Below are 12,576 nucleotides of genomic sequence, written 5' to 3' on the forward strand. Positions count from 1 at the left end.
CAGACCTAGCACGTGCCACGTGCCAACCCCACAGGCCTAGAGTCACGGGCACTCCCCCCAGGGGCCTGCAGTGTGCTGGGGGGGGCCGACCCACGTTCCTCAGCAGCCTGGTGCTCAGAGGCACAGAGAGGCCTGAGCCCCGCAGAGCCTCGCTGAGCCCCTCTGAGCCCCGCAGAGCTTCGCAGAGCCCCTCTGAGCCCTGCAGAGCCTCGCAGAGCCTCGCTGAGCCCCTCTGAGCCCTGCAGAGCCCCGCAGAGCCTCGCTGAGCCCCTCTGAGCCCTGCAGAGCCTCGCAGAGCCTCACTGAGCCTCGCTGAGCCCCGCAAAGCCTTGCAGGGCCTCGCTGAGCCTTGCTGAGCCCCGCAGAGCCTCGCTGAGCCCCTCTGAGCCCCGCAGAGCTTCGCAGAGCCCCTCTGAGCCCTGCAGAGCCTCGCAGAGCCTCGCTGAGCCCCGCAGAGCTTCGCAGAGCCCCTCTGAGCCCTGCAGAGCCCCGCAGAGCCTCGCTGAGCCCCTCTGAGCCCTGCAGAGCCTCGCAGAGCCTCGCTGAGCCTCGCTGAGCCCCGCAAAGCCTTGCAGGGCCTCGCTGGGCCTCGCTGAGCCCCGCAGAGCTTCGCAGAGCCCCTCTGAGCCCCGCAGAGCCGCTGAGCCCCGCAGAGCCTCGCTGAGCCTCTCTGAGCCCCGCAGAGCCTCGCAGAGCCTCACTGAGCCTCGCTGAGCCCCGCAAAGCCTTGCAGGGCCTCGCTGAGCCTCGCTGAGCCCCGCAGAGCTTCGCAGAGCCCCTCTGAGCCCCGCAGAGCCGCTGAGCCCCGCAGAGCCTCGCTGAGCCTCTCTGAGCCCTGCAGAGCCCCGCAGAGCCTCGCAGAGCCTCACTGAGCCTCGCTGAGCCCCGCAAAGCCTTGCAGGGCCTCGCTGAGCCTCGCTGAGCCCCGCAGAGCCTCGCTGAGCCCCGCAGAGCCGCTGAGCCCCGCAGAGCAGGAGTTTGGGGTAGGGAGAGCAGATCTCCATGGGCCGAGAGGATATGCTAGGGCAGAAGGGACGCTTCTGGAAACTCTCCAGAGGCCAGCCCCATACTCCTTGGGCCCCGTCCATAGGTGATCTCAGGGGAGGCCCCCGCTCTCCAGGCTCCTCCAGCCCACCTGCCACCGGGGCATCCCTGGGTTCAAACTGCCAACATTTGGGGCGAAGGTATTGGGCTTCATGGTGCTTGGCCTTCACTCCGCCGATGCGGAGAGACTTCGCACCCTCTCCCCTCTCCGAAGTAGCCTACCAATTCTGCATTCCTTAGCTGAGTCCCCGTCTCCTCCGAAGTGACCAGATGCCTGGGCCCAACAGGGAGACGCAGAAGAAGTGGGTGCCTGGAATGGTGGAGCCCGAGCCCCACCGTCGACCCCACCCATGCCCCCTCCACCGGGCCTGTGCGGGTGGTTTACAAGCCCAGTCTGCCCGTCGCCTGCCTCTGGACCAAAGGCTGAACACGCACCCTGGCGCGTCCCCTGTCCTCCAGGGAGCTCAGGCAGAGAGCAAGCAGCGGGGCCGAGGAGGCAGGGAGAAGGCGGGAGCGTGGTGCCGCCCCCCAGCCCCGGCTGCCCCCGCCCGAGGGCCCAATTGCATCCCCAGCAGAGCTGCGAAGCCCTTCAGCCATTTCAGGCCGCGTGACATGAACAGACTCAGTCCAAACATTCCGTGTAGTTCTGGAACAGTGTTCAGACAACCGCAAGGGGGAAAGTACAGCGATGATAGACTTTGTTAACGACCGGAGCTCTGCCCCAGGGAGGCCAGCCCACCACACAGGGAGCAGAGCTGCTGCCGAAGAAGGGGGAGGGGGCTAGGTGGAGGAAGCCGTGGTCTCCTCCTCCCTGGGCTTGGCCTTACTGATGGGGTCCCTTGGCAGCATCAGCTCCTGGATCATGGTGTACGGGGGACATTGCGGGGAGAAGCAGTTTTTCTGAAGGAGGGAAAGGAAGGTGACAGACGACAAAGGGATAAGGATCAGTCCTCTGGGAAGAGACAGTTTGATGGGACAGGGTGGGGCGGGGCAGGGGGACATCGCTGCTGGTCCGGCAGCAAGAGTGGTGGAGGTGGTTGTGGGAAAGGCATGAGGGAGCCCCCAGACCTGCTTGGGAGCAGGGGACTGACTCACCGCCAGTGACAGGCACAGCAGCCCCACGGGGCCCTTGGCCGCGCTCCTGGACTTGGAGAACTGGGCCTGGTGCTGCACGGTGGCCAGGAAGCCCTCCAACCCCACCTCGGTGATGCGGTTTCCTGGTGGGGGGAGCGCCCAGGTGGCCCCCCGCCCCTGCCCCTCACTCCTCTGACTCCCCCTCTGGCCTCCCTGCCTCTGTCCTCCCTCCCGCGTCTCTCTCGCCTGACCTGCTCTCACCCCAAGCCCTGTGCGGGACGGCCTCCACCCTCACGATGCCCAGCCGGGGCGCAACCATGTTCTGCTCCATGGAGTCGGGGCTGCCCACCCCCAGCTACACGGGGCCCAGGTGGCCTTGGGGGAGGACGACAGGGGTGCTCGGCAAACATACGGATGAGGTTGAGGTGCAAAAGGACCTTGTTCCCGGGCATGAACACTTTCCCCTCTCGGTGCTCCACAGGCTCCAGGAGGGGGCTAACCACCTCTGACGGCTCGGCAACCAGCTGCTAAAGCAGGAGAAGGCTGCAGCCGAGCCCAGGGGCGCCGTGCGCTCTCTGTCCTCAGTGCTGCAGGGACAGAGATGAGCGGGCACCGCCCAGAAGCAACCCTGGAAAGTGAGCCGGGAGCCAGAGTGACGCAACGCCCCCCCGCCCCGCCCCAGAGAAGCCAGGGTCCGTGCAGCCCGGAGGAGGCCCACAGCCCAGAACAGCCTCCGGGAGCAGGTGCCTGTGCTCCCAGGCCGGCGGGGCCTGGGGTCCTTATTGCAGAGGAGGAGGAGGAGGAGGAAGGCGGTCCAGGCCGAGGAACCGGCCAGAGCCAAAGCGCGAAGCAGCGAGCATGTGCCGAGCATGTGCCGTTGGGGTTTTCCTCGCCAAGAGCGAGAGCAAGGAGGGCAGGGGTCAGGCCCGGCAAAGCAAACCCCAGGGGGGCGCCTGGCTGCTGGGGGGGAACCTGCCACTAGGACCTGAGGGTTGTGAGTCTGAGCCCCACACTGGGCATAGAGATTACTTAATTAAAAAAAAGTTGTTTGTAAGGCAGCCCCCCCAGCCCCTCTCCCCGTGACCTTCCTCTTTGGTAAGTTGTTGGAGGCAGAGAAGACTCCCAAGAGGAGAGGCCCCTCCCTGCCTGGGGCGGCCGGCTCCTGACTGAGACAGAAGGTGAGGACACAGACCCTGGGGCCGCTGAGGGCGGGGGCGGGTGGGCGCTGCGGGCTCAGCAGTCGGGAAGGTTCGGAGCAAGGTGCAAGCCCGGTCAGAGGTGGAAGGGGGAAGGCAGGCTCTCGTAGCAAAAGAGAGACGGTCTCCAGGAGCCTTGCACAGGTGGGGCGGCACCAGGACCCTAAAGACGCCCTGCCTTCCTGGGGGGCTGCTGACAGGGGTGAGGAGGAAGGGGGAGCGCACCAGCGGAGGAGAGCTGGGGAAGTGACTGGCGGCCCGGGGCATGGGGAGAGTTGAGACAACAGGGAAAGGTGAGCACTGAGCTCCTACGGCCCCCCAGCCCAGCGAGCCCGGCGGGGATGGGGGGGCATGCGTGGATGATAGGACACGAATGGAAGCAGGAGAGACCCCCCCAGGAGGGGCTGCAGGGAAGGCGCGGCTGCCGCCACCACACCCCCCACCGTGCCCGCCTCCTTCCCCCTCCCCATCCCCCCCTCCAACCCCCACCTCCACCACCCCCACCCCCGCTCCCCTAGCCTACCTCGGACTCCAGCAGGAAGCTGCGCTTCTCTTTGTTCCCGGTCTTAGGCCCCTTTCCTTTGCTCGGCTTCTGCTCGGGGATGGTGACCTCTGGAGCAGGGAGATGAGCCAGGATGCACTGCGGGGCCGGGCCATACCGCCCAGGGCCCAGAGGGAACGGGCCTCAAACCTTGGGATCAGGCCCAACAGGAACAGAACTCTGTGGCTGGGTCCCTTCCCTGAGGGCGGTGCCACGGGGGTCCAGGCCGGGGACACAGGGCAGGATGGGGGGCTCGCCAATGGAAGGAAACACGGCCAGAGAGGCCAGCACCAGGAGGACGGGCCCCGCGTCCAGCCCACTGCTCTTCCTTCCCTGACAGCAAGGAGGGGCCACCGGTGGGCGGCGACACTTACTTCCCTTGCCCACCTTGGTGGCGTCTTCTTTCTTGGGGGTCCCCTGTGTGGGTGACTGCCCTGACCCTGACTTCTCCTCTTTCTTCACCCCGTTCTGTGGAGTGCAAGGAGACACGAGAGCCCTGCTCGCCGGGGAAGCCCTGCTCGCTGTGGGAACGGCCAGCTCTGGCCCCCAGGCCCCCTCTCTCCTCCCCGCCTGCGCTCCACGGAAGCTTCCCCACTGCGGGCCATGGCTCGCAGCACCCCTACCCCTGACTTCTCCTTTTTCTTGCCCAGGCCTTTCGGGGTCTTCGTTGTGGGCGTCTTGTCTGACTTTTCGGCCAGTGCAGCATTGCTGACCCCCATCAGGGGGTTCTTCTCGCGCTCTGCTTTGGAGTCCCCGTGTCGGGAGGAGGAGGGCTGTGCTCACAAAGGGAGGGGATGGAAGAAGCAGCCAGAACCCCTTCCTCAAGGAGGAGTGAGGGGAGCCTCATGCCTGGCTGGACTGACAGCACCCCCACCCCATCTCCCTGCCCAAACGCGACATTGCTGTTGGGGACGGGGGGACGCTGGGGTGGGGGCTCAGACTCTCACGCTGGGAGGGAAGCAGCAGGACCCTTTCACGGCTCCAGGTGCATTACATGAGTTCAGCGTCAGTCCTCCCGGCAGCCCCAGGAAGCCGCCATTCCGCAGCTGAGCCAACAGCCCGAGCTCCGGGGCTGTGGCCGGTCTGCTCGGGCTCGAACTCTATCCTTCCCCTTGCCCCACACACTGCCGCCCGGGGACAAGCTCGGTGCCTGCTAGGCCTGCACGGAGGGGCCGGCTTAGGACAGGCGGGGGGCTGCGGGGCTCACCGATCGCGAGCGCTCCTGAGACCCCTTCTCCAGCAGGAGGCGGCGGCGCTCCACCACCTCAGTGTGTGTCAGCTCGAAGGGGCGCAGGACCTGGGGCGAGTGGCCGGGTCAGACCCCAGTGGCGGACCCCGGCACCCTCCCCGCCGCCGCACCCACCTCGGCCAGCTTCAGGGCGCCCTGGTCCTGGATGCGGTTGTGCGCCAGGGACAGCCAGAGCAGGGCGCGGTTCAGCCGGAGGCCCTGGGGCGGGGGCGGGGCGGCGGCGTGTGTGAGCCCTGCGGCGGCTGCCCCGCTCCCCGGATCCCCGCTCCCCGCTCCGGGTCCCCGCCAGACACACACATCCGCGATGTAGCCAGCGCCCGCGTCCCCGATGTGGTTGAAGCCCAGGTTGAGCGAGACCAGGGTCCGGTTGCAGCTGTGCAGTGTGGACAGAGCCTGGCCCAGCAGCTGCGCCCCGTGGTCGTCGATGTTGTTGTTCCGCAGGGACAAGTGCGAGATGCTGCGCGTGTGGGGGGAGAGCAGGCTCGCTAGCAACGCGGGGTCGGGGCTCGCCTCTCCGGAGGGCCTGACCTCTGAGGGTGGAGGGGTAGGAACCGAGGGTCCGTGGGCAGGTGGTGGAGGGCAGGGAAGGGTGGACTAGGGCTGACCTGGACTGGGGAACAGGCGCAGAGAAAGGGGGCGAGAAAAAGCAGTCTCACGTGCTGTCCAGCGCCATGAGCTTGTGATAGGACTGCTCGGGCAGCGGGTTGCCCTCCAGAGACACCTTCCTGTGGACGGGGAAGGTCCGAGAACCAGGAGGCACCACTGAGGCCCCGGGAGGGAAGGGGTCAGAGAGGAGGTGTGGGTCTCTAGGTGCAGCGTGGAAACAGAGTCAAAGGATGGCCTTCCAACAGAGAAAGTTATATGGGACAGAAGTGTGGCTGGGTCACTCCCCAGCGACAGGGGCCTGTGGTGACGTGGCCTCAGTGAGGACCCCTGTGACCACCACTTCCTGCCCCGGAGGGTGGCTGGACCTAGTGACTCCCTTCTGATGGAATGGGATATGGCAAAAGTGGTGAGACGTCCCTTCTAAGTTCAAGTTCCAAAGGGCTGCGGCCTCCGCAGTAGGGGCTCCGGGGCATGCGCTGGGCTACCCACGGGCAGCCGGTCAGGGGCCGCGCGCGCAGCTCGGGGGCAGAAGCTGCAGCCCAGCCAGATGACCAGGTGACACCATCCCCAGCCAAGAGCCCCCCCCCCCGAGCTGGCGGCCCCCAGCTCAGCTGCACCCGGATTTATCTCACACCCGGAGAAAAGAAATGGTGGTTCTTCAAGCCACTACCCTGAGAGGGAATTTGTGAGGCAGGAGGAACAGAGGACCTTTTCCAAGTCACAACAAAAACTGAACTAATGGCTAGAAATTCCACTACTTAAAAATATTCTCCCAATATTTAGTATCAATGCTCAACCTTTCGTGTTGGTTCATCTTTCACCTAAAGCTGATTACATTCATTTTAAATTATTTGATTATGTTGATCTGACTTATTTTTGTATCTTATTTTTTTTAAGATTTTATTTATTTGACAGAGAGAAAGAGGGAAAGAGAGAGCACAAGCAGGGGGAGCGGCAGAGGGAGAAGCAGGCTCCCCGCGGAGCAGGGAGCCCGATGTGGGGCTCCAACCCAGGACCCTGGGATCATAACCTAAGCCGAAGGCAGACGTCTAACCGACTGAGCCACCCAGGCCCCTGAGCCCCTATTTTTGTATCTTAAAATGAATTCTACAGTTTTGTTTCTGCTGGCTAATTTGTTTCAAATTCCCACGATGGACACAAGTTATGTTTCACGGTGTTCTATATGAAGAGTGTTGAGGACACCACCCCGGCCCTGGGCAGCCGTCCATCCCACCCACTGGGGCAGGTGGGCCAGGCATGTGAACCACCGGCGGTGTGTTCTGTGAGGCAGGGTAAGTCAAGGCTGCTGGGGGAGCCTCGGGAAGGAGCTCCTGCCCCCTCCTCTTCCTCCTTCACAGCTCAGCTCAGCACCACCTCCTCCAGGCAGCCTTGCTGTCTCCCTGTCCTACACCCATGAAATGGGGTGGCACTGCTCTGCCCGCAGTCCCCGCCGCCACGGTGCCCACGCAGGCCTGCAGTGTCTGTCCTAAATCCTTCCTCTCCCTCTCGGGACTGCCTGATCCTGACCAGCCCCCAGTCCAGCGGCAGGCCCCAGGCAGCCGGCACAAGGGAAAACCTCCAGGGAGAGAGTGGATGGTGGTGGGACTGGGGGAGAGGCAAGGAGGGACAGGGCCGAAGGCCAGGCTCTCTAGGCCCTGGTGTGGCAGCAAAGGGACCTGCTTCTTCTGGTCAGACTGGAGCTTCAAAACCAACACACCCCTCAGCAGGGATGCCACTCTCGTCCCCCAACTACTCACCCTGCCAGGGCCCTCCCCACTCCCCACTCGCCTCTCTGACCTGAGCGTGGATGCGCAGAGAGGCAGGAGGGCAATGAAGGTGGTCAGGGTCTTATCGGTCAGGCCCACCTTCCACAAGCTGGACTTGGAAGGTAGAGAAACCCAGCTGGAGCCTCACCTCCTTCCCTCGGAGGCCCCTCCAGCCACACCCTCCCTCATGCCCCACCCCCCACAGTCCCGGGGTCTCCGGGCCCCTTCAGTTCTCTCCCCCAAGCCACCAGAGCCCACCAGCTCCCCCCGGCCCCACACCAGCCTTCTGCCTTCCCCAGCCCTGTGTCCCCTCACTTGATGGCCTGCAGCTGGCTGAGCGGAGGCAGACATTTAGAGAAGATACCCAAGATCCGCTCCTCGACCTTCCAACCTGCGGGAGGAGGAGGAGGAGGAAGGCGCCTCAGGCCTGGGTGGGGGGCAGCGGGGCTGGGGGCCCGGCGGGGCTCACCACGGATGTAGATTTCCTTCACCGCCTTGTCCTCGGGCTCCAGCTCCACCTGGATGGTGGGCCGGAAGAACACGTATTTGCTCTCCAGACTGTTGAGGCTGCAGGACCCCGACAGGCGCTGATCATCTAGGAGGCAGGGGTGCGAGGAGACGGGGTGAGGAGGGAGGAAGCAGAGCCACCCGCCTGGGGGCAGCCGCAGGGGAGTACCGCTCACTGTGGGGGGGCGGCCCCAGCCTGGGGGTGCTGCTTCTTGGGCCAGGCCGGGGTGGGCTGGGGTTTGGGAAGGAAGGCGGGAGACTCACCCACCTCCACCCCCCCGACTTTGAACCCTCCCCTCGCGGCCGCACACACTGCCCTGCGCCCCAGCCTTTCGGCCCGCCTTGCGATGGGAGGCTTGGTAGCACCAGGCGACCCTGGCAGGCGACCCTGGCAGGCACCCCCGGGGCTCCTCTGGCACTCACCTAAGGTGGTCTTTTCCGACATCGAGGCGGAGGGGACGAAGGCTGGGTGCGGACGAGGCCGGGGGACAACTTTGGGGAAGTCGGTGTAGCCGGAGCGCGTGCAGAGCTCCGCGAAATCCGTCTCGAGGACCCCGGTGCACTGGTACTCCTCTGCGGGGCGGCGGGAGGGTACGGCGGCTGTGCCCGAGGCCGCCACTGGGGGGCAGCAGAGAGCAGCGGGCGCCTGCGGGGTCCCGCGTCCCCGGGCTCACCCGCCGGGGGCTTGGGACCCCTCCTCCAAGGAGCACGTCCTTACAACCATTTTTTAAACGTAAAATGCGTTGTAAAGACCCGCAGCTGAGAACACTTGAGAGCAAACAGCGGGAAATCCAGACCCCGAAGAAAGGGGGGCCAGAGGGCGCAGGATGCACACAACCCGGGGCGCCTAACCTCTGTGCGGGCGCCTGCAGCCAGCCACCGGTCAAGGCCGCTTCCCCTCCGCGGCCGGCCCCCCGGGGGCCTGCACCTCCCACAGTGTCCCCCGCCCAGCCTCCTCCCGTGCCCCTGGTTCGCTGGGACGGCCCGGGGTCACGGGGCGGGGCGGGGTGGGGGAGAAGCCCAGGCCTGCTGTGAGCAAAGGCAGGAACCCGGGAGCACCTCTCCAGTCCCAGCCCCCCTCCCCCCCGCACCCCACCTGGACGCCGAGCTCCCGCAGAGCCTCCGGCTTTTATTTACTCGGCAAACCGGTATATAGCACTTACTCCTGCCCCGCACTGTTCTAAATGCTTTAGAAATACACTTCATTCAAGAGTTCCACTAATTCAGACAGGCGCCCGCCACATCGCACCCCGAGGGATGTGCAGACCTGAGTGAGTCCCCGGAGGCCCCTGCTCCTTCTGCTTCCCCAGGGGCATCCCAGGAAGGAGCGGCTCCTGGAGACGGGGAGGCGTGTCCCCGGCCCCTGGGGGAATCTGCAGGCAGAAGGGTTGGCCTGGCCCCAGCCTGCTCTTCCAAGGGCCGGGCAGCCCGGAGCCCCCACAGCACCGTCACCGCGCCCGGCCGCCGGGGCTGCAGGCCGACCCAGGGGCAGCAGGAGCCTGCCCGCAGGCAGGAGATGGCTGGAAGCACAGGGGCTCGGCGTTCGTGGGGACAAGACAAGAGAGGTTGGAGGGTTCTCGTGGCAGAGGAGCGAGAGGTACGTTCCTCGTGGGCCCAGCCATCAGGCGGAGCGCGGCACACAGGACATGTTAGCTCCCTGGACAGGCCCCGGCAGAACCCCGTCGCCCAGCTGCGCTGGGCACACGGCCTGCCCGCAGGCGCTGCTCCCCCTGCTGCGGGAGCCCCTCCACCCTTCCCGCTTCACCCACGCCACCTTTCTCCACAACAGACCTTCTCAAACTTGAACAACCAGGAGAACCAGTCAGTTTCCTGCCCCCCCAGTCAGATCCCCGCCCCCCGCAGGGACCCTGATTCCACCGACCCGGTGCAGTCTGGGGAGTTGCATTTCTAACAAGCTCCCGGCCATGCCAGAGCTCCCGGCCAGCACCCCGACGGCCGCCGCGGCTCCAGAAGCGCGCTGCCTGCCTGAACCTTGCCGCCCGCCCGACTCGCTCGGCGTCTGCGCTTTGGCGAGCGGTTACCTGGGGTACCGCGCCGCTCCGGAAGGGCCTTGCTCCTGCTCCCCGCCTCGCACGCTCCCTCCCCACTCTCACTACTGACCTTGCCTTTGCACTTCTCGAGAAACAGAAGCCAGCAGATGGGATTTCCTCTAAACCCGTAAACCTTCCTAAAACCTTCCTGCTGCCGCCATCACGCTCTGAGCCCTGCACCTGCCGCGCTGCACACAGCGCCGCCCTGACCGCCGTGCTGCCCTGCGCAGCGCCCCGGGCAGTGGTCACCCCCATTCTCTCCCACCTGTCGGCCGGCCGACTGCACTTAGCTGCCTGCTGCGCCTCCCCTAACAGCTCTAGGCTGGGTCCTGAGTGCTCTGCGCCCTCTGGTTACACTCCCTCCTGCCCCACGGGATCTCTTTCCTTCCCAGGCCTTAAATACACCCAGATATCAGCAGCTCCCAAAGTGACATCTCTAGCCCTGCCCTCTCTCGAGGGCTCCCGACCCAAGTGTCCAGCTGTCCAGCCGACATACCCCCTCGGAGGTCTTCTCTCACACGCCCTTCCTCCAGGCTTTCCTGTCTGCGTTGAATGGCACCTCAGCCCGCCTCCTGGAACCTGGGAATTCTTCTTGCTATGTCCTTCTCTTTCCACCCCAGCCAAGACCACCAATTCTTATTACTTCTACTTGGAAGTATTTTTCCAGGAAGCCTAATCCATTTTCCCTCACCGCTCAATTCCAACTACCCATCTGGCCTGTTGAAACGCCTCATACTCCACCTCCCTGCCTCATTCTCTCCGCTTCCACGCCATTGTCCATACAGAGCGGTGGGTGGGGACTGGCACCTGTCCATGGTCTGACAATCAGAGCCTCCCCCCAAGTCTGTTTCCCATGAGTCCAGGGACAGCAAGCCCCTGTCCCTCTCAAAGCAGATGGATTTGAATCCAGAAGCCTTCCCAAAGGGGCTCCTGGCTGGCTCAGTTGGTAGAGCATGTGACTCTCTATCTCAGGGTCATGAGTTTGAGCCCTTTGTTGGGTGTGGAGCCTACTTAAAAAAATAATAATAATAAATTCCAATTCCAGTAAAGTCCCCTTCATGTATCATCTGTTTGGGTTGGGGTTCTGTCACCTGCAACACACAGAGCCACACGCTTACTTGTACTGTGCCGTGGTTTTCTTTTCCCAGAAAACGTGAAAGGACTGTGTGCGTATTCTCTCCGTATCCAAAAAGTAATTGTTGGATGAATGAGTGAGTGAAACTCAAAGTCACCTCCTGGTGGGTTCTCTCCTCCACTCCACTCCCCCGCGACCTCCTATCACTCCGTGGGCCCTCTTCTCTCATACATCTTATCACATCTTATCGCATTTGTCACCATCCCAAACCACAGTGTGGGTTCTCTAGGATCAAGTTCGATTCAAACATCTGCCAAGCTGAGTTCCAGGAGCTGGGCTGGGAGTACTGGGGTTTGTATTCCGAGATGGAGTAGAGAGCTGGTCACACAGGTGCACAACGTATGCTTGTGGAGGAACAAAGGAATCGCAGTTTACAGAACACTTCCCCACGGTCCACTCCACCGCTCCTCACATCCCCGTACTACAGAGAAGGAGGGTGCCCGAGGCCACACTGCTAATAACGGTTAGCACGCAGAACACCCCGCCATGTGCCAGGAGCTGGGTACGTGCACTTGCTGAACACAACGCTCCTTAGCACCAGAGATGCCACGATTCCCCCGCTCGGCTGTCGCGCCCACCAGAGCGTCTTCCCGCACGACCAGTGCAGCGCCCGGCAGCAGGACGGCGCCCACCCGCCCTGGCAAAGCCGAGCGCACGCGGAGCCCCGCCGCCCGCCTACCAGGGTTCTTGGGCTCCTCCTCGCCCACCGGCTGCAGGACGGTGGCCGGCCTCTCCTTGGCCCCGCGATCCCCCTTCTTGGTCACTGCGCCGGACGACTTCTGGGTCCCGGGACGCGGGGCCCTGGGGGAGGCCCCGGGCGCACTCGCCTCGCCCGACATGCCGGCGCGGTCCGCAGCGACTCTGGGACGGCTCACCGGGCGAGGAGGCGACACAGGACTCCGTGGGGGCTCGCCCAGGCGACGGCCGAACCGGGGGTCTCTCCTCCGCGGCCACTGCCCGCCCCGCCCGCAGTGGCGTCGCCTCCGCGTCCCTCTCCACGACAACCGTGCGCGGCGGGCTGGCCGGCGGGAGCAACCGCAGAGCGCGCGGGGCCACCCGGGGGCGCCGCAGAGCCACAGCCGAGGGCTGCGAGCCCGGGGGCGGAGCCACAGCCGAGGGCGGAGCCACAGCCGGGAGAGGGGGGCGGGGGGGCCTGGGAGCGCCGCAGAACCACAGCCGGGGGCGGAGCCACAGCCGGGGTGGGGGGACCCGGAGGCGGAGCCAAAGCCGGGGCGGGGCGGGGGAGCCTGGGAGAGCCGCAGAGCCACGGCCGGGGGCGGAGCCACAGCCGGGTTGGGGGACCCGGAGGCGGAGCCAAAGCCGGGGCGGGGCGGGGGAGCCTGGGAGAGCCGCAGAGCCACGGCCGGGGGCGGAGCCACAGCCGGGGTGGGGGGACCCGGAGGCGGA

General features: G+C 65.0%; 1 protein-coding gene across 1 annotated transcript; it reads right to left on the reverse strand.

The window, feature by feature from the left end:
* Positions 1 to 912: 912 nt before the first annotated feature.
* On the reverse strand, positions 913 to 12,008 carry LRRC71 (leucine rich repeat containing 71). Its single transcript, XM_036118312.2, has 15 exons — positions 11,849 to 12,008; positions 8,407 to 8,556; positions 7,946 to 8,071; positions 7,792 to 7,867; positions 7,508 to 7,585; positions 5,761 to 5,829; positions 5,402 to 5,561; positions 5,219 to 5,302; positions 5,063 to 5,152; positions 4,479 to 4,628; positions 4,230 to 4,323; positions 3,838 to 3,926; positions 2,531 to 2,642; positions 2,140 to 2,261; positions 913 to 1,944 (listed from the first exon to the last, which is right to left on the reverse strand). Exons 1-15 carry the CDS (start codon positions 12,006 to 12,008, stop codon positions 1,825 to 1,827), a joined length of 1,680 nt encoding a protein of 559 aa, XP_035974205.1. The 3' UTR covers positions 913 to 1,824.
* Positions 12,009 to 12,576: the final 568 nt, after the last annotated feature.

This window comes from Halichoerus grypus, chromosome 7 (assembly GCF_964656455.1).
Source record: "Halichoerus grypus chromosome 7, mHalGry1.hap1.1, whole genome shotgun sequence".
Taxonomy (NCBI): Eukaryota; Metazoa; Chordata; class Mammalia; order Carnivora; family Phocidae; genus Halichoerus; species Halichoerus grypus.